The sequence below is a fragment of the Meles meles genome, chromosome 10 (assembly GCF_922984935.1).
Source record: "Meles meles chromosome 10, mMelMel3.1 paternal haplotype, whole genome shotgun sequence".
Lineage (NCBI taxonomy): Eukaryota > Metazoa > Chordata > Mammalia > Carnivora > Mustelidae > Meles > Meles meles.
The window spans coordinates 61,523,822-61,548,292 of NC_060075.1; the positions used below are offsets into that span (position 1 = coordinate 61,523,822).

Consider the following 24,471-nt stretch of genomic DNA (forward strand, 5'->3'; position numbering starts at 1 on the left):
TTAAAGAGTGCACTTGTGAAGAGCAGCGGGTATAAAAGTCTTGAGTTACTGGATTGCACACCTAAAACTAAACTCCCAGGAGTGAAAATAAAAACTTCAAAACAGAAACTATTCCCTTATTGATGGGTATTGAAATTGCTTCTAAATTTTTCCCTCTATAAATAATACTTCAGTAAACATTCTTATGCACATTGCTTTTATTTTTATAGGGAAGATTCCAAGTCAGATTATGGGGTCCAATTTAGGATCCAGTAGATACTGTAAAATTACTTTAAAAATGTTGCATAAAGTCACATTCTGACCAGCAATATATGTGAGTGCCCTTATCCCAATACTAACATCCCTGGGTAGTAAAAAAAAAATTTTAACATTCTTTCTTATTTATTTTTTTAAAGATTTTATTTATTTATTTGACAGAGAGGGAGAGGGAGAGAGAGAGAAAGAGAAAGAGAGAGAGCGCGCGCGCTCAAGTGGGGGGAGGGGCAGGCAGAGGGAGAAGCAGACTCCTCTCCAAGCAAGGAGCCTGATGCGGGGCTAATATTCTTTATTTTTTAAATGCATAATATTCTGATTTTTTGTATAATTAAGATTTTTTAAATCATGTGTTTTCATTTCCTCTTCTTGGGAAGTTTGCAGATATCCCCAAGCTGACAATGGCAGGTTTGATAGTGAGAGCCTTCCGTTTCTTTGATAACTTCCTTTCTTCCTAGGCTCCACCCTCCCATCAAATCCCTGCTTTTTCTTCTCACAGGGAGCCCACTAAACTACTACTTATCTTTCACCATTCTGGCAGGTCTCTAAGTTTTCTTTTGGAATTATAGTCATCTGTTTATTTCCTTTGCACATTTGGCTACTTAGTAGTTGATTTTTTTCCTTACCTATTTGATGTAGCTCTGTGCAAACTAGGCCATTAACAATTTGCTTTATATAGTATTTTTAAGAAACAAATTATAAAATTTACTATTTTACTTAATAACCCAATTTGAACAAATTTATTTAATTTTAATCATATTAATAATTTAAAACAAGCAATATAATTTTTCCTTTTTTGCTGCTTTTAGAAACTCACATCATTTAACATCATGCATTTTCAGTATAATGCTATAATAAGTTAACTGCAGAAAAGCCACTAATGAATGTTATTTTATTTTATTAAATAACAGCAAAGAACTGTAAATATTTAAGTAGCTTATATGAATTTCCAAACTTGGATATGAATTTTTTTTTCTAAGGTGGGGGCTTTCTCTGAAGAGCTTCTATTTCAAAACCCATATGGGATTTCAAAATACGAGTAAATAAATGTCAAAGCCTCTTGGCCTCTTCTCTGCCATTCTTTGCCTGAAATTCTGCCAAAATGAAATTTTCCATTCAAGGACTGGCATTTACTAAGCTGATTTTTCTTAAAGACTCACTTTCAAAAGTAGTGGAAATTCTGAGCAACTTTTGACGTTCCTCTCTGTGGACAGAACAGCTTCCTCTCTATAGACATTTTCCACAATGGCAACTTTTTCTGAAAAACGAATTTTTCAGTCCTTGAAATATGTTAGGCATCTAGGTCTATTTTTTTTTTTTCCCAGTGCCAAACCCAGAAGATAAACAGCAGCCAAACTAAAAGCTAGTGTTTCATTAGGTATCATAGCACAAAAAGGAAAGAGAAAGGGCAGAAGAGAAATTGGGAGAAAGGAGCATGGCCCAATAGTTCACTTGCTAGAGTGGCACACTATCTCAGAAAAATTGTGCTGTCTCAACAAAACTGAGCTGTAGCGAGACTGACTGTCTGCTTATTCACATAACATCATTTTCAATTACTGTTAAGATCAAATAGTTAAGAGCTGAGTGCGTTTAGAGAATCCAAAGGCGGAACTATGGAGCGCCCCCACCCTCACTATACAGTAAAATCGGAGGATTAGGGCGCTGCTTCTTTTGGCCAGTCTAGCGTTGATGGGGAGAAGGGGGAGTGCTTTGCGGAGCCTGTGAAAGAGTGAGGACTTGGGAAGTGGAAACTAAAACTGTCAGCCAGAAAAATCCTGCAGTATTCCTAAATGAAAGTTCAAAAAGTTAACAAGGAAACTGTGGGATGAATGAAAGGCAAAATTGAAAACTACAGGAAGCTGGGTGAGAAAACTGAAATCTGCAATCGAACCGTTTGCACTTCAAAAGCAATGGCTTGAAGCAGCAAGCAAGTTACTAGTCTGTCCTTGGGCTTTCTCCCCGCTCTCCTTTTCGTAGCTTTTCTCGTAGTAAGTGCACCCTGAGATTGTCGCCCTGTGAGCATTTAATTTCTGAGTTGAAACTTTTCCTCTTGTTCTCAGACCTAAGCCTCCTTTTCCTCAAATAGTATTTGTTCAGAGACGAATTATAACGGAGATAGAGGGGTAGAAAAAAGTTTTTTGGTTTGAGAAACTTGGGCCTTTGTTGTGTCATTTCCCCTGCCCCTCCACGCCCCCAACCACGTGACCAGGAAAGGCCGGAATTTTGTGAATGGAGCCGAAAGGTGGCTGCAGGGGAGGGAGAAGCTCCGCCCCTTCCCCTGAAGCGGCCAATCTCCTAGCGGAGCGCTGCGGGGTCAGCAATAAACAACAATGGCCTGGGAACATACGATACATTATTGGCTGAGGCGAGAACCTCGCGGGGGCCTACCCTGAAGCTCCGCCCCCTCCCGGTTGCCCAGGATACCCGTCAGGCTCTGGCCGCTGAGAAGGTCTTTGGAAACTGTTGCTCACGTTACCCAGGCTGGTTTATCCTGGGAATGCTGGGCGGCAGGACACCCTTGCTAATGGCTCCCCGCCTGATTGCACCCTCGATGTACCCCAGAGCCTCACTATTCCGCTTGGAGACCCAGGCTGTGCTCGGAACCCTTCCGTGGCCAAGGCTAAAGTGCAGTTCCCGCCCAAAATGCTTGTAGGTGCTCGCGTTTGCATGGACTACTTACTAGTTTCAGGGAATGCACCGTGGGTGTCCTTGCTGTCCACAGTTATTGGGTGTTTCCCAGTAATACTTTTTCTGTTGTTGTTTATTTAAAAAAATATATATTTTTTACGTAGATCTTTACCCTCCTAGTTCCCTCCTTGGGTCTGGAATTGAGTCTTATGGGCTCACACTTTCATGTAAATGCGTCTCCATTACGTTCCATTTAAGGAAGGAAACTTTCAAATAGAAATTGAGAACTGCAGCACGTTTCCCTACGGGCGGAACAGCTGCCGGAAACGTCCTTTGGTCTCCAGCTCTGATCGCCATCAGGATCACAAGTGAATTTCAACACCACTAAGTCCCTGGTCCCATCCCCACGGCCTCCCATCTTCTGTCGGGCCGAGGCAGCTTCCAAAGCGACTTTTTTACAGCTCCAAGCCTCGTAGGCGCGTCAGGGCAAGTGATTTCAGAGTTGCAGCCCACACTTTTTAACATCCCGATCATTGTCCCTGAAACCCGAGCCCCATCACCACTCGCCCCCAGCTCCGGGCTCTGGCGGTTTAAAAGTTGGAGAGGAAGTGAAAGCGTCAAGTACAGTAAGTGACACCCTCCACCTCCGTGTGTACATAACAAAAGCTCAGGAAACGTGCGGGTCCCTAGGATATCCGAGCCACCCCATTCTCCCCCTGGTCCCCCCCGCCCCCCACCTCCACAGTGGACTGGATGCATCTTGTCCCGGTGCACGTGTAGGATAAATTTGCTTTTTATACTTTTCCTCACCTAGATTGGTCTGTGGTCCTGCTAAAATTCCCTCCCAACGCAACTGTTAGGAGCAACTGCTCCTAACAAGCAATTCCTCAGTTCCGAGTGCTTTTACTCATAGATTCTTTATTTTACTGTCCCATGAATGATAGAGTCTTGTTTTACTTGAGGGTGGCCGTTAAAAAGGGTGCTGGGTGTTGAAAAACGGGCAAAGAATTTGGGCCAAAAGCTTAGTGGAAACAAGTCTAAGGACCGAAGTGGGCGCCTTATCAGGTTAAAAGTGTGTGTGTTGGGCGGGGGGGTGGTATGCTGGAGATCTTGAGGGAGAGGATTCGGGGGAGTAAGGAGGCATGGGCTTGGTGGGTCGCACTTCAGAGTATATACCCGAACCGAGCAAAAGTGATTTAGGCAACCAGCCCAATAGACGAAACGCACCGGTAAGGAATACTAGCGACTCGATACACATGGCTTCAGTGTCCCTTCAGTGCCTTAACAATAAGCAGCGCGTTAGAAAGGCAGTTGATTTCCTCTGTGGCGTTTGCAGGCTGTGGATATTGCGCCAAGCCCACCGAGCATCCGCTAGGAAGAGGGGCGCGAGAGATCCACGAGAAGGGGCAGCAAGCCGCCTGATTGACAGCTCGAAATCTGATCTTGTGAAAGAGACGAGGAGCCAATGGGAGGCAGCGATCCATCAGTTTGGATTGGAGGCCCCTGGAGGAGAAGTAGAGGAAAAACCACCGAATTGAGCTCTGTCAGAGGCGCTTTCGGCTTCCAAAGGGGAAGTGCTGGGCAATAATTAATGTTTTTATTAAATTTGGAGGGAATTTTTTGCAGCCGTTCGCCTAGCGTGGCCTTCAGGTGGGTCTTTCCAACAACTTTTTATGTCTCTCCAGATAATTGCATGGTTGTGGGTTGCAAAAACTATCCTTACGAAAGAGGTGTCTCCGTCTCTTTAGTCCCGTTAGGTGCAAAGCAAGTCTCGTTGATCGCCATTGCTAGTTTTGCACACGTTTGCGAAGCAGAGCTGCCCGGGGTACACCGACCGCGCAGGGAAACATCGAGAGTGTAAATAAATACATCGCCTCTTGTTCGGATTTTTGCTACTGCCGAAAATATGTAAATTGTGAACTCGCTTGTCTCTCTTTGGATCCAGGTGAAGGAGGCGGTGTAGGGAGGGTTATTTTTGTGAATGGGACTGTCGGAGGGTAATTAGCTATGCAAATTCAAGAGCTTCATTCATGACTTTTTTTTTTTTTTTTTTTTTTTTTAAGCCTAAAAGCCATCTTGTTCCCCTCTAGGTTGATAGAAGTCCAGATCCTGAGGAAATCTCCAGCTAAATGCTCAAAATATAAAACACTCAGCTGAGATTTGCGAAGAGAAGCAGAATGGATGGATTTTATGACCAGCAAGTGCCTTACATGGTCACCAATGTGAGTGATCAGTTCGAAAGTTGCTGTTTATAAACTTGACTCCAAGGCGGGGGGAGGGGGGAGGAGGGAGAGAATGAGAAGGGAGGGGGTAAGGGGGCTGGGATTGCAGATACTTTATCTGCTTTGTTGCCACTGTAGGGCGACTCTGCTTCTAGAAGCCCAATCTTCAAAATGAGCTTACCTTTCAGTGATTTGGATAAGGCATAGTTTTGTTTTTAAGACCCCCCCACCCTTTTTTTCTGATTAAAGTGCCCAAGATGAGTGGAAGAGGAGACGGAGGGCAGCAGCAGCTGCTGCACTCAAAGTTTTTGGCTGGGTTTGTCTGCCACATTGAAAAGAATGAAGTTGAGACAAATGCTGACACTTTTTGTTTACATGGGGTGTTTTTGTTTCTTTTTTTATCGTCTCATTTTTTCCTCAGGCTTTTTTTTTTTTTTTATTTCACCACTCTATTTTTATTTTTTGTTTTGGGGGGTGGTATGAGAGAGAATAAAATTCACGGTATTTTAGTCTAGCTTTGATCCAGCTAAAAACGACTTTAAGTGTGATTGCTTAATGTTGTTTTGATGCTGAGATGCCATGAATATATGAGTGATAAGTAGTAGTGTGTTAGCTTGGCGCTGGGAAGCAACTCTCCCTGGTTGTTGAATTCTCATCCTAAGCTTTCACTGTCAAGTGAACGCTGAAAATGAGTATTAGAATTGATACTATGGACTTTTATTCTTTTATTTAGGGAAAGGATCCCGCAGACTTATGTATGCATGTGTTTTTGCGTGTGTGTGACATCTGAGGTTTACATTTTTTTAAAGGATTTTATCTTTCCCTTTGTAGAATCAGCGTGGGAGAAATTGTAACGAGAAACCAACAAATGTCAGGAAAAGAAAATTCATTAACAGAGATCTGGCTCATGATTCAGAAGGTGAGGTTTGATTTTGGGATGAATCCCCCTCTTTATCTATCCTCCCCATCCTCATAAAGGAGAGGAGCACTTCAGTCTTAGCTTAAAAATAATAATCTTTCAAATTACTGCATTTAACTGAGACTTTTACTTGGAGCAATTAACATAATGTGACAGTTTGCACTGAAGGATATTTTATGGCCCTGTCACAAACTAATGAAGGAAGGAAATAAAAACTTAACAGTGACATCCTTCTTTTAATCATTCTTTTGTGTTTAAGTACTCTTGTCCATATGGCACATAACTAATCCCATACATCGAAGCAACAATTTAAAAATATCCAACACCGTGGGACAAAGTAAGCAGCTAGTTATACTACTTAATTTCTCCTTTCCACTTTATTAGAAGTTAAATGCTGTATATCATTGTTTGATTTCCCATTCCCCTTACACTAAAACCATTTACTGTTAGCAAACTTTTCAGGGATGATTTTGATGACTATATGGTAAGGTCATAATATTTTGTTTATAGGCCTTCGAGTGAATCATAATTAAGGCCTAATTTATAATTAGTATACCTATTTGGGAGATTAGGTGACAGATTTCTTTTCTTTTTTTTTTTTTTTAATGCCCTGTTGGTTAGGAGGTCAATTTATTGTAAAGTATTCCAACTATACGGGAACATGCATAATGAAATTAATTACTTAGATTTAATTATCAAAGTTCAGTTTGGCATTTTGATTAGGCATGTTGAATTCTGAAACCTAACTCAAATTTTCCTACGTATTGGATACCCTCTCCCTCCCATTATGACAGAATACACAGTTTTGGACTTGATAATAAACAGGTGCCAGGGAATTATCTCACTTTGACTTTTGTAAATCTATTAATGTAGACATTTTCCTCTAAGATCTTGTATTTAAAAGTTGTCCCTTTTAGTTTGGAGGCATTGAAACTCAAAGCATACAGTGCTTTATGAATTATACCATGTACTGTTCCCATCTTTTAAATAAGGTTCAGAAGATAAAAAGAAAGCGATTGTCAGTCTTTCTAATTTTCCTCTGCAAGAGTTGACTCTATTTAAGAAAGGTTTACACGATAGGCACACCTTTACCTGAGCCTTTTTGTGAATCCTAGTATATGTATGTTTGATGTCCCTAACCTTATTTATTAAGTTATAAGTTATTAAGAGGGGGGGAAATATTGCCTTCATTATTTAATTCACTAAAAGAATTTCATAAAAAAGTATTGCTTAATAGCCATTAAAATGGCAGGATTCTTGAGGTATTTAAGTCATGAATCCTATTTTCTTTTTATATTGACTCCTCTCCCCAAATTAAATTGATACTTAATACCAATTTCATGACACACATTTCCATTTAATGGAGCCTAAAGGTTTTTCAAATCTTTTGTTTATGTCTCTGACTTGTTTTTTAGAACTCTTTCAAGATCTAAGTCAATTACAGGAAACCTGGCTTGCAGAAGGTAAGGCAAAAAGATTGCTTTAAAACGAGGGGAAAAGCAACTCTAGAAGGGGGAAAAGAAAAGTCCTGAACTTGCTGTCTTAATGCTCAGCCCAATTAACTGAGCTCTAAAAGACCCACCTCATGTGTCATGCATACATTAGAGTCTCTGATGAGTTTGTCTTTGGGGAATCTGGGGCTGCACTACCCAGTGTCATCACAAATTACCAGGAGAAATTGCTTCCAGCTCACAATCACATCTGCTTTTGGCAAGAACTAATGCACCAAGACTTCAAGTTCTAAGCCTCTGTTCAGATTTTAATTGCAATTGATCAGGTTTATATTATTGTACCTCGAGAGACCTCCTAGAGCCAGAACCCGGCTTGCTGTTTCTTTTAGAGCAGCGCATATCATTATTTGGTGTTCTGGTGGAGGACTTTTCTGATGGCAGAAATTAGTTTCTCTGGGTTCATCAGGACGGGATGCTTCAAGATTTAAGTGCAAGTGTCTTCTTCCCACCTTGTTCACAGCACAGAACGTTAGGTGTGTATCCAGTACTTAGGAAATCTATGGCTTTAAAAAAAATCTTTGGGGGATTTGAGGATTTAAAGAAATGTTTTCTATTTGTTACTATTATGTGATATTTGCTGAAACTGATTTTTGCTTTTGTGTCACTTTTATTAGGATGTATTTACTATAGCAAGGTGACATGTAAAGGCATTACTCTTATTTTTAATTACTTTTTAGTAAAATTTTGTGTTGTAATCTATTGTTATCTTTTATTGAGTGAAACTTTATTTTATAGGAACAATGAGATACTGCTTCAATACAGCTTAATACAACTTGAGAAATGCCTAATGTTGAGGGACTTTTGTTGGTGTCCATACTTTGAGAATTTTTCTCTTTGGATTTGTCATAAATGTGAAATATTAATTTTGTCCTACGATGTGTTTTATGGGAAACACAAAGAGAAAATTCCATCTTTTTAAGCTTTGAGTATAATTTGTATTTCTGTCTGTATGTTATCTGGGAAACATGCAATTTTTGGAACAGATTTTTAAGGTTGTTAAAAGAAGAGAAAGAGTCTCTGTAAATGGAACCCAAGTGTGGCTGTTGCTACTTGGAGCCAGACTGCAATGTTTTATCGGTGGTCTTGCTTGCAGTTCATCAAGTTGCTTTTAGCATGTAAAATAAGTTTCTTTGTTTTGCTGATATTCTAGTTCTCCAAAAAGCTTTTGCAGTCTGTATAGATCTTTTAAGTTAAATAGCTCTTCTAGTAGCCCTTTGAAAGGGTGGTTGCATTTGCATGTTCATAAGAGGTAAGTATTAATGGAAGTTTTAGTTATATTTAAAGGTCATTTTGCTTGTCTCTGTAAATGAAACTTACTGCAATAGATTACTTACTATTGCAACATAAACCATATAGTCAAACCTAACTTTTTCAAGAAAAATTTGCACAGAGGTCATTGTGTTAACTTTGATCAGGTAGTTTTGCCAAGTTGGAGGTTGTGAGGACATTACATTTATGAGGAAATGTGTTCGCTTATCTAAAATAACTTGAAGTATCTATTTTAATTGTTCTCGAAGGTTTGTTGGTTCTTAGATGTTTAAGTCTCATTGATTCCAAGTCAGTGCACTTGCTGGCAGATTTTGCCTGTGCATAGCAACTCTGCTTCTGGGGTTTTAAAATGCGGATTCTGTGACAGACTCTTGCCATTCTGTAATCAGTTTTAGTACAGTCTTGGACTTGTTTTATTTATTTGTCTCTCGGTAAGTGATTTGAATAACTTATCCAAGTTAATCTTTTAAAACTCTGCAGTGAATGTATTCCTACCCATGATTATTAGTATACCTGTAAATCAGATTTGAAGATTTAACTTTATATAAAATAAACCTAAAAAATGACTGATGTATTTGGAGGAACATGGACCTTTACTTAGAAAATAATTCATAAGCTTAAATAAGTTAAGGAATTAATCCTCGGGGCGTTTTATTGAATACCCAGGTGGGTGACTGTTTACAAACTATGGATAAAACTGCATTTTACAATAATATAAACAGTTTTCCAATTAGTTTACATTAATTTATCCTATCATGATATAAGCAAAATATTATTAATAGGACTTTTAAAATCTAAGAATGGAGAGTTGGTTTTTTGTTTTTTTTTTTTTTACTATTTGTTAATAGATGGCATATTTTTATTTTTAGCAATTCTGTATCATTATATTATTTGTTTTAGCATTTTGACTTATATCATATCTTGAACTAAGAAGAGATCTTAAAATTACACTGGGTTATTTGTAGCTAGAGTTGTCCTTCTGGACATCCAGAAATTAAAACATTGCCAAATTGGCAGATGAGGGACTGTTTATATATTTCTTTTCGTATGCTTGGTAGCCAAAAAAGTGACCATGGAATTTTAAGGCGTCTTGACCCTTTTAAAAAAGATCACTGGCAATTAACCAAGTTTCTCTCATGAGTTAGAATCCCACTGGGAAGTTAAAGAGGTCTAAAAATCTTATTAGACGTGAGAGTCAGGTTGTGTCATATGAAAATCATGTTTTTAAAAAGTGTTCAAAGCCATGAATACTTGGGAAATGATATATCCCAAGATGTTTGTCTTTTTCCTGTAAGAATTTTTATAAATTAGATTCAAAGTGCAACATATGGATTAGTCATACGTAAATTATTTTGGATTATGAAATGGGTTTTACATCTAAGGACAAATTGGGGTAGATAAGGCGGGACTATTTGAGGGTGAGGGTTGGAGCCAGTATTTTCAATTTGCTAAAGTCCTTTAATTTGGGGGGGATGCATGGAAGTATATTTTTAATTTCTAAACGGAGATAAAAAATATGTTTGTAAAAGATATAACTTTGTATTAGTATCACTTTCTAAGTACTAACACTGCAATTTAAATGTTTTTAACATATCTATCACAATTAAATACATTCACACCTCATCCTGAAGAAAATTGAAAAGATAATGTTTTCATTGACCACAGTAGCACTTTTAAAAAAAAAGTGTCCATTTTAAGTTTTGCCATAGCTACTTTATATTATAATTTTACTATGTACAATTCTTTATTGATTCTTTGTCTTTTTGGTTAGATTGCTACTGATGGAAAGGCAATTTCAGTTATTTGATCCCATGAAATAATGAGTTCTTATATCAATCCTATGAGCATCACGGTAATGTCTTATTCTTAACAGCCTATTTTAAGTGCTGCTTTAGTAGATGGTGTCCTAGAAATTCATAGCCAAAATGGACCGTTTTGTGTGTGAGGGAGAGAAACAGAAGGATATAAAACTGAGTTTAAAAGTATTGCATTCTTCTCAGATTGCTGATGAGAGCTTACATGCTAACACAGCTTGAAGAGAAATAACAAATTTCATATGTATGTAATGTAAATGCTTAGCAAGTTTTGAACATTGTTTTTGGTGTGGATCTAGGTGTTCTTGAGGTTCCCTTTCATCAGTGATATTAAGGAAAAGAGACAACAGTGATTCGCTGTCACAGGGTAGGATGTTTTTCAGTGATGTTATATAGTAAGTCAAGTTTCCTGCTGCCCCCATACTTGAATCAGAGTTTTATCTCCAAGAACAATCTGTCTACACCAAAGGTTATTACTTCATGCAGATAAGGCTCTTTTTTCTATTGTTTTGTGTGACCTTCAAATAATAGGTTGGCTTAACAGTAGAGATGTCTTTGTATCCTCTCAATTTACTTCAGTAGCTGATACTAAATTTATTCTTGGGAAGTTCCTTTCAATGATGTGTGCTGTTTGTTCTTGCTGTCCATGTCCTCCACAATACACAGTAGTCATAATGTGCTCATTTTTATTTTTCAAACAATTATACTGTTATCGATAAAATGGAACATAAATTGGATATGTGCTCGTTAATTTTTTTTGACGTGATACGGTAAGAGCTAAAGACTTTAAACACTACATTATTTTATGTGGTTTACATAAAAAAGGAAATGAGAATTAAGCATTAAATTAGAGAAGTCCATACTTTTTCTCAGTATTGAGCAAGAATCATTTAGCATGTAGGGGGGAGGGGCGCTACTACTCCTCTTTCTGTTGTACCAGGAAATACTCTAACATATGAAAAGAAGACTTCTTATTTGGACTTGATTAAAAGATAGCAGGTAGAGTAAATGTATATTTTTAAACATTTATTGGAATTATATAAATGTCTTTTCATCGAGGATTTACTTGCAAAATGAAGAAAAAAAAGTTTGTTAAAAATAGAACTTGGATGTGATAAAGCTTAGATATACTTTTTCCAGAGGGCCCTAATAAGTATTAATGAATACTGCTTTTCTGGTTCAGTTACAAGAAATGGTCATTTCTTGAATCTCATAATATAACTTTATTTCCTTTCACGTGTATACAAAAGCTTGTAATTAAAATAATAGTAATAATACAGTCAGACCTCGGAAGTGTTAGGAAATAGAAACAATAGCTCTTAAGCTGTGATTGTTTTCAAGTCACTATAGATCAGTGTAGAGTTAGGAATGGAAGCTGATCTGAGACTGAAGACAACTGAAACTTACTGCTTTCTTTCTTTTAAAGCATCAAGGATTAAAGATGTTTCTGTCATGGGGAAATAGCCCCCCTTTTTTTCATATCTTTAAATACGTTTATATTACTGTATTAATTAATGCTTATGCACTGGTACAATCATTTTTAATTTTAAAAGCGGACGTGGTATAAAACCAGGCTTAGTGGCTTCATGATTATTTTGTTCCATGGCCTGAAGCTTCATTTCAGGATTAAACAGAATATCACGGAGCAAAGGTTGATTTTCCTGTTGTTTTACTTTTATTTAAAATAAAATTCAAGTTTATTCAGAGAAACTTGTTGCTAATTCTTTGATTCAAGTGAGATGCTACAAAGTTCAGCAATAATCTGTTATAATCTCAGGATAAAGAAAATCTGAATAATAGGTAAGAAAAAAAATAAAACATTTCTTTAGTGATTCCCCACCCCCCTCCACTCTTAGTCCCTTCCTTTCCTTTTTCCTTCCTTTTTGGTTTTATAATGTATGTTTTTATGAAAAGTTTCTCTGTTATATATATATAGAGAGAGAGAGAGAGAGAGAGTTATATATCTATATATAGAGAGATAGGTAAATAGGTCTGTCTAGCTATATGTAGATTTAATTTTGTAAACTTGTCATTTATTTAAATGTATATGTTAAGGGATCTGAGCTGTATTTCAGACAGCAATAAGATTAGTGTGTTTATTGCAAGTTCAAGTTGACTTGCTTTAGTTCTCTGGAAGGGTGTGACATGAAAAGATTGCGGTTGGGCCACATGGCTCATGCTGGACTGTGTTTTTGTGAATGGAGGCAGAACTCCAGTTCTGCCTGCTTGTCTGGAGGAATTGCTGAGGAGATCAGCTGTCTCATTCACAGGCAGAAAGAATGACTCATACATCTTCCGCCTTGTTTGGCTCCAGGTCATTGTTACAGTGGATAGAACTGGTTTTAATTAAATATTAACCCCTTTTATACTTGACATTTGTTCCATTTGTAATTTTTTCCACTTTTTTCCTGGCTTTAAAAGAAAACTCCACAGCCCCCTAGTTTGTAAGGAACGGGAACTTTTTACTTGCCTGCAGCCAACCTCGGGCATACTTAAAACTCTCACCCTCTCTTAAGTAATTAGCGTTGCATATGAAAGTTTTAGCATGAAATAAAGGAACTCTGTTTAAAAATCACCCCCACTCCTGGAAATGTTAGTTAAGAAAGTATGCTGAAACCAAAAATGAGGGTTAGTGATTCTATGGCATCTAGATCATGGTTAGTATTTTCATGAGCTTGTTTCTTATAATATGTAGTGCTATGCACTAAAAGAGAGAGAGAGAGAGAGAGAGAGAGAGAGAAACGAAACAAAACACAACAGTTCTGGATCATAATCTAGGTAAAGCAAATTGCTGAGAGGGCAGACACTACCCTTTCAAAGCCCAAGTCCCGAGACTTGATGGCAACTTGTCTATTCCTGTGCAATGAACTGATAGGGCCGGTCCAGCTCTTACCAATAAAATCCACATGCTTAATCTTCCTGAAAGCCTTTTATTGGTCTTTTGGTCTGTACTTTTCCCCCTTGTCCTTTCTTACTCTTCCCCTTCCTCTTTAATTACATAGTCTGGGGAAGCATTTTCATGCCCCAAAGGTGATTATTCCAAGCCTAGTTTATAATAGATAACAGTGAAAATAGTGCTTTTTAAAGGTTGGCCTCTATGGTTAATTTCCACTTTGGAGTTGGTATGGCTTGCCACAAATTTTCAGGCGGCTGTAGTTTGCTGCTTCACAGAATTCCTGCGAACTGAGGAGAAAAGGAAACGTATGATATGAGTGTGGCAATACTTTGTCATATTTTCCCTGCCCAGATCCAGCGTGTGTTTTTTGTTAACTGCTTTCCTTTTACTCTAACTTGAAATTAGAAGTGTACTTAAGCCTTTGTCTATTTAAGTAGCATGCTGCTTCATTTGGTCTATTCCGTTTTTTCAGATTAGCTTCTGTGAAAATGTGAGTCATATGTTTTTTGTTAAAATGCTGTAATATGTTCAGGCATAAGTGTGAAGTATTTATTCAGTATGTTAAGGAGTTAGAACAGAAATAGCAATTCTTACAGCAATTCTTATTCTTTTTACAAATTGTTATGGACCTCTTTTCTTTATGTTTGTGAGGTATAACTTCCAGCCTCTTCTAAAATTTGGCTCCCCCTATGCTTATCCCAACACATACCACATATCCATCAGTGATTTTTAATGTCTTTCTTGCAGTGAAACATATCACAGAGTTGCAATTTGGGCTTATGATAGTAAGGAAAAAATAATGTCTGGCCTTTAGGACGCTCATACCAGCACACTTAGTTACAAATATATTTTTGTTACTCACCAGCTATTTTTAACTATTCCTGTAAAGGAATATTACATTTGTATTAGATTCTTGTAAATGTTCGCTTTTTAAAAGCATAGTAATTGCTGTGGTTGATAATTTTGCATCTCAATAGTTATGTCTGTTTAGCTGTTAATTTAGAAGGAAAACCAAAACATGTGGGTATGATGGAAAAAAAATATGTAGGATTTAGTTCTGTCTACCTGCTGTTATTTATTAAATAGACATTGAAAATATTTTTGTATTTTTTTGCTGTGAAGACTTATTTTAAAGGATGTTTCTCCACTTAGATGAATCTTTGGGGAAAATGAGCTTGCTCTAATGTCAAAAATGTTTATAGTTAAGAGAATACTAATGTACACATTTACCTGTTATTTTTATCCCTTTCCGATATAATTCAGGAGAAATGAAGATTTTAACCTTGCATTGTAATGACTGAAGTAGTTTTGTGTGTATGAATTGAAAGAAATGGGTGGGAGGTGAAGGTTCGGAAAAAATACGTAACATTTAGGATTTAATTTAATTGTCACAGGAAACCCGTATTACCTCTATTAAACTGATGAATAAAATACAGTTCAAATAGGTTAAAATAGTGTACACACTTTACACTGATAGGAAGTCATAAAACCGTGACTTGAAGTTTCCATGGCTTTCGTTATCCATGGTAGCAGACAGAAGTAGAATATGAGGAAAAAAAAAAAATCTCTTCTTCCATTATGTGCTGATCATTTATAACTTGGAAGAAAGTTCCTAATATTTTTGGTGACAGAGAATGGAATTTGTCTTTAATAAGCTGATGTGTTGGTGTACAGAGAATGTTAGGAAATAATTTAATGTCAGACTGTATATATTTTAATAATCGGCAAGATTATCATTGGTTCTGCTCTTCATAACATGACATTAGTTTTATTCAGCCAAGTATTTCTACTTTTGTTTTATTTTTATTTTTTTGAATTTCTGCTTTTAAAAATGTGATTAAATAAGTTGATACTAAAGAATAATCTTTTCTATGTTGTATTTCTTTTTTATATACATTTTTAAATGTAGAATTTCTTTTTAAAGAGAATTTTTTTAACTCATTCACCTACCAACCTGTAACTTTCTCCACAGAGAATGATTATGTTCATAAACATTCCCCATTCACAACAGGCTCTTTTTAAAAAATTAATTGACATCTATTTTAATATGACTTGATTGGATGAAACATTTCAGTATTAGATATTACTAGTAATGTAATACTAGTAATCAGATCATAGCCACAGTTAAATAGGATAACTCCTCTATTTTTACCAAATTAAAAGGAACTAACTTCTATTTTAGGTCATTTGTGTGTGTGTGAGTGTGTATATTTGTGTGTGCATGTGAAAGCTTGTTTTAGTACTATCTTGTCAATTTGGAATAGGTTATTTTGATGTCTGAATCAACTGTGACGAAAATATTTTAGAAGTGGAAAAGTGTACTTGTGTTTTGATTGCTGCCGAATGCATTAAGTCCTTGCTCTCCAGTAGTTTTTTCTTTACTAAAAATAGGGAAGTTATTTGACATGAGGATTGACGAAATAGTGATATTCTTTTCATGAGTGTTGTATAGTTGCCAGGAAAATATTTTGCATGAAACGATGGAATTTCTTTTTATTATTTATAATTTTATTGTTATGATGTAATCACTAAAATATATTTTATTCTTCTATATGACCAAAATCAGTGGATATGCTTTCACTAAAAAACTTTGTAGCGTATCTCGGCCAAATTTAGGTCAAACACTTTTAGTTATGGTCGTCTCATTTTCAATTGACTGAACATACTAGAGGCAGGCATTTCTGTCAAAGCAGAGGGATGTGTGTAACTGCACATCCTTTGAAAGAATGCTGTAGTTAGTATAGTGGCTGCTGCAGCACGAGCCGTGGGTGAATTGAAATACTTCTTACTCCATTCTTGCAAAGAAGCCCCGCAGCTAACAGAAATCCAGTAGCTTCTAATATTTTGTATGTCTCTTTTATTTCCATCTGGCAGGTGATGTTCAGAAGGACCACAACTGCCACAATTACGTTTCTGACACTTGTGTTTTCTAGTTGACATCAATGGTTGCTTCTCTTTCCCTTCCCAAGTATTGCTGTCAATCCCATTTTAAATAGGAGCTCATTGGCAAATAATCATAGGTTTGGTCTGAGCCGAAAAAGATCTTGCTTGACATTCCTTATGCCTTAGCACTTTCTCTCTTAATTTTTTTTTTAATTTTTTTTTTTTCTTCAGCTCAGGTACCTGACAATGATGAGCAGTTTGTGCCAGACTATCAGGCTGAAAGTTGTAAGTATAGTATGACTCATCTCTTGATTTTTTTCTGTCTTTCTTGTTTCCTTTCTTCATTCTTTCTCTTTGGTTGGTTTCTCCCTCCAGTGTCTGTTCTCGCATTATGTTGGTACCTTTTTAGCGTATAGCCATGAGGTGATTCTGTCAGGTTGGGACGCCAGCAGAATCCCTGTATGATCTGAGTGGAGCTCCAAATAGTAGCCAAGGAAAACTGTTTTTGATTAAAAGGTGGTCCGATTCTCTGTATTTGGTTAATACCTTTGGAGGAGAGATAGGGTATGATCCAATGAATGTGCAAGTGTTTACCTCCAGCTTTTCGCTGTTTGTGAGAAAAAGTCTGAATGCTGATCCGAGGAAGTCAGTAGTTAAGATCCATGTGAGACTCTGTATTGAATACTTGTAAAAATTTATTGGCTTGTATTATTTTACATTCATGAACTTTCACCTACTTTGATGTGATTTTTAGCTTCATTTTCTGCCTCCTGGTTACAGTAACACAAACGGAAGGAGCCCGTGGCTTCTCTTAGGATCCCTTCAGTGTTTCTTTCCCTGAGCCTTGCTCCGGGGCCTGTCAGAGAACGCGTGAGTGGTGATTCATGGGACAGTGGCCTCCCGGTAATCCCTGAGCAAGCATTATGCCTGTACAAACATGGCGGCCTCGGGCTTTCCTCCTCATATTTATGCTCTGCTGGTCTACCAACTAACTGCAGCTGTTGACCTGACATGTAAATATGAAAAAAAAGGGTATAAATGTCATCTTGAAGAAAGTGACCTAATAACGTTTTCATTCTGTTAGTACCTTTTAGAGCTCTAATTTGATTCACTTTTCCAGACCATTGACAGTTTCACAGGAGGCAGTATCAGCAGCAGCTAGAGATGCTTACTGCCTTATAGCTTATCAAACCCATATTCTCACACTTAATCTCACACGTCTAATACCAATATCTATGCGACTTCGAGGAGCAGATGTCTGTGAGCAATGTTTTCCACTTTTATGTTTGGTATTTTTTATTTCCCAGGCATCAAGGGTTGTAAGAAGTTACATCCAGATTCCCTCCTATGTTTTGGTTCAGCTTCATTAATTTTTTTTTTGTTCCATTATAAAATATACATGACAGAAAATTTACCATTGTAACCATTTGTTAAGTGTGCAGTTCAGTGGCGCTCACCCTGTTATGTAAGCATCAACACTGCCCACCTCCAGAACTTTCTCATCATCTCATTCTGACCTCTGTACTTACTAAAAAATAACTCCCCACTATCTCAAGCCCCTGGTAACTGCGGTTCTGTCAGTTTGATTTTTGATCTAAGAAGAGAATTTTGTGTGCTCTTTGATGTCTGCATATAGTTATGCGATTTCAAGAAACCTGTTCAGCGATGATATAGACCTTACATAGAGACCCTGAGAAATTTCCAGAAAGATGACAGCCAAGGATGATGGCTAGGCAAGGCCTTCCTTTTTTCTTTAAAATGCAGAGAATGGTCACATTTCCAGAATTTCTCTTTCTGTGGGACTTTCTAAAAGCTAAACCTGTCATCTGAGTGGGAGAATTATTCTCATTGAGTCATTTTACATCTGAAGAAATTGGTAATGATTCCAATAGTTTACCAAATGCCAGGGTAAAAATCACTACCAGAAAGAAATTTTTGTTCCTTTTCTTTTTTGACCTCTTCAGTTTTTCATATTCTTGATTCTTTTGTCTCCTTGAACTTTCCTCTTGGTCCATGGTGGGATGATTTTTTCCTTTCTCTTTTAACTACTTTGATTCCTTCTTCTCCCTCCACTCATCTTCCGTCCCTCCTCTTTTCCAAGGGTTCTGTCCCCATGCTTTGCTCTTATCTAACATGAGCGATCCCTGCATAATCCCACAGAACTATCTGTCATGGTGGAAATAATTGGTTTCTAACCATTCGGTGTAGTAGCCACTAACCACGTTGCTCACTGAGCACAGGAACTGTGGTTGATGGGACTGAAGAGATGAATTTTTGTTTTTTTCAATTTCTATGACCTTAAATTTAAAGAGGGGCTATTGGTTGCTGTCGTGGTCAGCACACTTCTGTATAGTGATGTCTCTTATGTTGTTATCTCTGGTCTGGGTGTCCCCCTGCCCCTATCGGCTGGGCATCTTCCCCTGATCTGCCATGTGGTCCTTGTGCCAAGTCAGAAAATCCCAGTACCTCAGGACTCAACCCTCAGCCCTCAGCTAAACACCAGCATAAAATACTCTTATACATGATGCTCCGTGGACAATTCCCACTCAGCCAGGCCAGTGTGGGATTTATTATTATTTTTTTCCTGATCAGTGTCTCTTTTGCACTTCTCTTGCCTTTCCAAGTTGATGGCATCACCATCTAGGCTAAAAATCCTTTATCTGCACTTCTTCCCGGTTCTTTACCTTCACTTGCTTACCGAGTTGTTCATTCTACCTTTTAAAAATAACTTAATTTTGTGGTCTCTACTTATCTGTGTTTGACTGAGTTCACATCCACATCTGCCTTGACTGATCTTGTGAGTAAGCCTCTTGCTTGGGGCTCCTCTTTTCAGTCTTACGTCCTCCCAGCCATTCCCCGCAATGGCATTAATGCACAGCTGTCTGCCCTTGTTAATTTTCTCCTTAAACTTTCTGCAGACCAAAGTCCTACAGAACGTCACGCTACCATTTGGGCTTTGACTTGGTGTTTCAGTTTTGTTTTTTTTTTTTTTTTTAAAGATTATTTATTTATTTATTTGATAGAGAGAGATCACAAGTAGATAGAGAGGCAGGCAGAGAGAGAGAGAGGGAAGCAGGCTCCCTGCCGAGTAGAGAGCCCGATGCGGGACTCGATCCCAGGACCCCGAGATCATGACCTGAGCCGAAGGCAGCGGCTTAACCCACTGAGCCACCCAGGCGCCCCTGGTGTTTCAGTTTTAACTCTTGCGATCCCAACGCCCGGTTCCTCCCTGTCCTCTGAGCTGGAGCCCTCACCATGTTTCCGTTCTCCAGACGCACGCAGCTGTTTTCGGTCTCTCCATCTTTGCACCCATTGTTCATTTTGCTTTGTAAACTTCTACTTGTGCTTTGTGGTGTTGGTAGAGCTCCTACTGCAGACCTAGCTTAGACTTCACCACACTGAAGTCTTTCTTTTTTTTTTTTTTTTTAAACGATTTTATTTATTTATTTGACAGACCGAGATCACAAGTAGGCAGAGAGGCAGGCAGAGAGAGAAGGGGAAGCAGGCTCCCTGCAGAGCAGAGAGCCTGATGCGGGGCTCGATCCCAAGACTCTCAGATCAGACCTGAGCCTAAGGCAGAGGCTTTAACCCACTGAGCCACCCAGGCTCCCCATTGAAGTCTTTCTTGACCTTTTCTTGCCACCCTTACCTGCAGAGTTAAACTCTAGAGTATCCTGGGCCTTGTACTCACTGTAACACTTTACATACATGCATTTCTTCAGTAAGACTGTAAACCTCTGGGGAATTAGGAGCATGTTATAGAAGCATAGTAAGTAAAATTGGGATCCTAGAAATGTGATCAGCTTCTTAGGGCTCTTTTCCTCCTAAGTGTTTTCAAAGCCCTAATTCCCTTCTTAAGGCAGAAAATGTATAATCATGCCTTAACCCACTAGATGTAGTCTCATTCTGGAAAAACATGCTAAAACCATGAACGTTTAACCAAATGTTTTCAGAATGCTGAGGTTTTTCTTCAGTAGTGACTATTTGCAGTTTAACAAATATGGCTCTGGGATTAGTGACTAAAACACCTAATTTTAAAGGAAATCTCCAAACAAAGGTAAAAACAAATCTGAAATAGTCTAGTAAAAAGAAAATGGAGGGACGCCTGGGTGGCTCAGTGGGTTAAGCCGCTGCCTTCAGCTCAGGTCATGATCTCAGGATCCTGGGATCGAGTCCCACATTGGGCTCTCTGCTCAGCGGAGAGCCTGCTTCCCTTCCTCTCTCTCTGCCTGCCTCTCTTGTGATTTCTCTCTGTCAAATAAATAAATAAAATCTTAAAAAAAAAAATGAAAATGGAGGTGTGGCTTATTTCACGTTACCACGGACATAAAGGACGATTGTTCGAAGATGGTGAACAGCTAATTTCCATGTTCATTGAGAACAGCACAAAGGGAGATGATTCAAAAAGAGGAATAGAGTATATGGATTAAATTCTGAGGATTTCTGGATGGAGGAGGTTATCAGATATTGGAACTGAAAATTTAGGTTGTCTGCTAAATGCCTTTTACAAATGTTTGATTCTTCTCTGGGAATGCTTCGTGGAGCAGAGGGATCTCATCTCCAGGAATAGAGAGAAGCCCACCCGCTGTGTGGCCCCTCTACAGATTCTGTGGGGCTGGTTTTTCAAACATAAACAAGCAGATTTCCTGACATCCCTCAATCAAATAAAATGCCTCTTATGTTATTGCTTTAGTCTTTCGGTAAATGTGAGTTAGGAGAATGAACAGTCCAAGTCTGTTCAACCCTGGATTATGGATCATACATTTGACTGTCTTAAGGTAAATTTATGCAGAAGAGGAGAGAATGGAGCGTTCAAAATTGTGAGAAATGAGATTAAACCATAACACTTGGGGATTCTCTAAAAATCTTCCCAAACATTCTTTATTTTTACTTAGAAAATATGTCAACTGGAAATCTGGAATCTAAAGACCTGTAGCTTGCTGCTGACCTTTGAGGGGTGCTGAGTTTTGAAAGCACCTGAAGGCAGATGAAAACAAACCAAAAATTCCCTACAAGCCCATCCTAGGAAGTGAATGGAGGCTAAGAGAAAAAGCTTACTTGGCTCTAATAAATTGTGTATTTCTTAGAAACAAATCTTTTCAGAACTCAGACACTCTGCTGAAAAAAGCAGAATTACTTTCAGAAAGCTTTCGTCCAGAGGAAGTAGAAATTGGTCTTTTCAGAAAAGAGAATTTAAAGAGTATTTAGAACATAAATTAGCCTTATCTTTACAAAGTAGACACAAATTTATATATAAACTGAATTTTTGTAAATTATATGTTTATTAATAATCTTGTATTTTAAATCACATGCTTTAAATGTAGTTATAGCACTCATCTTTTGAAATCTATTACCTCTCATTTTTTTCATTACGGTAGTATGTTACCATTTTCCCAACTAGTTTGTTTCTGTTTGGTTACATTAGTTCTTTTCATTGTTTTCTCTACAGTGATTCATAGGCTAGATGATGTTCACTTTACCTTTTACCTCTTCCCAGAACATTGCCAGGGGTATAAACAGGGTTATGCAAAAATTCCCAGCAGGATAGGTCTTTGTAACTCTGTTCCTTTCTCTTGTACTCAAGAAAGAACAGTGGAATGCAGGTCGTTTAGAATAGTGTCATTAAGGGAATAACAATAACCTTGACTCTGATATGTTTATATAGCAGAAAGTAAACATTAAAAGTTTGCAAGTTTGTATACTTCAATTGAAATTCATAATACAGTACTAGTGACCCAACTGAAAAGAATCAAGGCAGACCGGTGTGTGGGATCTCAACTGTTAAAGCTCCTATTACACAGGTGAGTCTTTGTTCAAGTAAATGAAAGTCATAGCTGTGTTTCATTTTCTTAGGAATTAAAAAAAAATACATAGTAATACTTGGGTTCCTTTTGCAGTTACACTGGGAGGACGTGGGGGGCACTTTAACAGATAATGATTACAGATTTGCTTTTTAAGACACTGAAGTCAGAGAAGTCTCTCTGCAGACCCTGACTAAATGATTTCTTTTATATTAACCTGTCCTTGTCCTGGATTGGGAAGTTCCATTTGTGCTTTGTGTTTCTTACTTCCCTGCTTTTCTACTAAGCCGCCACCTTGCATTGTGTTCTGGTCTACGCACATAATGAGTACTTGATAAAAGTTGGCTTTTTGTTATAAATTTTGAACTCTTTCTTGCTCCCGATTAAATTTTTGAATATGGCTGGCCAGGAAGTCTTTGTCTTTCCTTCCTAGAGCTTCTTTTACCAGAAGGTGAGCATACATTCAAAGAAGAAGTCCATTTCTGGGATTTGAGAATATGCGTTTGTTACTCTGTGTGTGTGTGTGTGTGTGTGTGTGTGTGTGTTTTAAAGACACATGTTTAAACATGCCACTGTACAGACTCCAGCTATCCACTTAAGGATGAATAGCCTCGTGCCTTCCTCATCTTAAATGGTATCACTTGAGATCTAAGCTATAACCAGCTCTCGAAGGTTCTGTTTCCTTTGTGTATGGTTTTTGTTGTTTCAGTTGTTTTGGGTTTATTTGTTTGTCTTTAGCTTTTTATTTTTATTTATTTTTTTATTTTGTCAAAGAGTTATGTTCCTCAGAGTGGGGGAAAAACACAAATAAGATTGTTCAACCCAGTCCTATTCTCTACAGCAACCTTTTTTTTTTTTTTTTAATGCCTTTCATTTGTCCCACATGCTAAATAATATCCTTACACTACAACTTCTTGACTTATCAGTTTTAGATTTTTATCTGGCGCCCCATTTAGGAAGATAAGCACTTGAGATGTGTTTTAATTATTTTACTAAAAGTAATCAGCTATGTAATTCTACCCGAGTCCGATAATCTTAATTCACATTTGAATGTGAACAAGCATCATTTGGGAAGCTTTTTCAAATGCACCTTCATGTTCCTTTCCTAGGAGAGTTGGACTTTCAGGTCTGGAATTGGGCCCTCAAATTTCTAATGAGCTGTTAGATGATTCTGATGCAAGCTTTCTATGCAACACAAAGTTAGATATGTTGCTTATCCTGTCATTTAATTATTTGTGGAACACTGACAGCGGTATCAGTCTTTTGCAAGTAAGTTGTAGGATGGACTCTCCTGTTCATACACATACACAATTCATTAAGTGATAGCATTATTGAAAGTTTTTGTGGAAGTAATACACTGTCATTTTGTTATTTAAGTATACTAGGGAATTAAAAAAATGAAGTCTATATACTAGATATTATTAAAATAGTTTAATTTTGGTCATCTTTGCTAAAGTTATTTGTCTGTCTAGTTCTGAAGACTATTTTTTGCTTATTTGCTCTCCCTTGACCTTGAGAAAGTGCTCACTGTAGAACCCTGTCATACTAGAATCAGTTCTGGCTTAGAAGGAACCCTATCCTTGCCAGTGAAGGAGAACCAAGCACTGGTGGCCCCACCGTGTTCTAGATGCATCTGCTGGGGGTTTGTCATCATCCAGTGGTCTGTTCTTTCACCGTTAGGGCGTTATCTCTCATCTATGCCGGGCTCAGTCTAGAGTCCAGTGGCCATCTCTTCAGCAAAGCAGACATTCTGGTTGGTGCTTGATTGTTTCACAAAGAACATATTTTTCGAATGAAAACAGAAACCCAGTGGAAAAAAAGCTACCTTTTACAAGAAATTTTGTTTTGGATAACGTCCTGGAAAGCTATCAAGTTCCACAGAAGGAATTAAAAAAAAAACAAAAGCAAAACAAAAAACTAAATCATTCACCTCGGGCGTGTCAGTTAACCTTTATTTACTTATCTGTAAAATGACAAGGAAATGAGTAATCTTTCAGGCCCAGAACACATTATGAGTCTATGGCATTTCTTCCATTTCTTCTGTATGCAAGGATAAAACAAAGGAAAGATAATACCTGAATATGGTGAATGCTTGTTGAATATGAAAAGGTATATTTTAGAAAAACTGCAATTAATGGGGAAATATGTGTAATTAGAAATTACTGTAAATGACTAAATATTTATAGCTAGAAAATTGCATCAGTTTTAGTAAAGTCTGTTCAGGTAGATCCTTTTCAAATTTTTTAGTTTTATCAGCTCATACTTCCTAAGGTAGA

The 24,471-nt window shown here is 37.7% G+C and overlaps 1 protein-coding gene across 7 annotated transcripts in view; it reads left to right on the top strand.

Annotated features, from left to right (window-relative positions):
• Positions 1–4,308: 4,308 nt before the first annotated feature.
• Positions 4,309–24,471, top strand: part of ETV1 (ETS variant transcription factor 1) — a 92,052-nt gene continuing 71,889 nt past the window's right edge. Inside the window, exons 1-6 of one of the 7 annotated variants that reach the window (XM_046021343.1) lie at positions 4,309–4,530; positions 4,629–4,825; positions 4,944–5,102; positions 5,934–6,021; positions 7,437–7,484; positions 16,626–16,679. In XM_046021343.1, coding sequence (XP_045877299.1) covers positions 5,058–5,102; positions 5,934–6,021; positions 7,437–7,484; positions 16,626–16,679 — 235 coding nt within the window. In that variant the 5' untranslated portion in view covers positions 4,309–4,530; positions 4,629–4,825; positions 4,944–5,057. Of the gene's footprint in view, positions 4,531–4,628; positions 4,826–4,943; positions 5,103–5,306; positions 5,447–5,933; positions 6,022–7,436; positions 7,485–7,688; positions 8,006–16,625; positions 16,680–24,471 lie in introns of those variants that run through there. The other 6 variants (XM_046021342.1, XM_046021344.1, XM_046021345.1 and 3 more) reach the window with 6 other exon arrangements.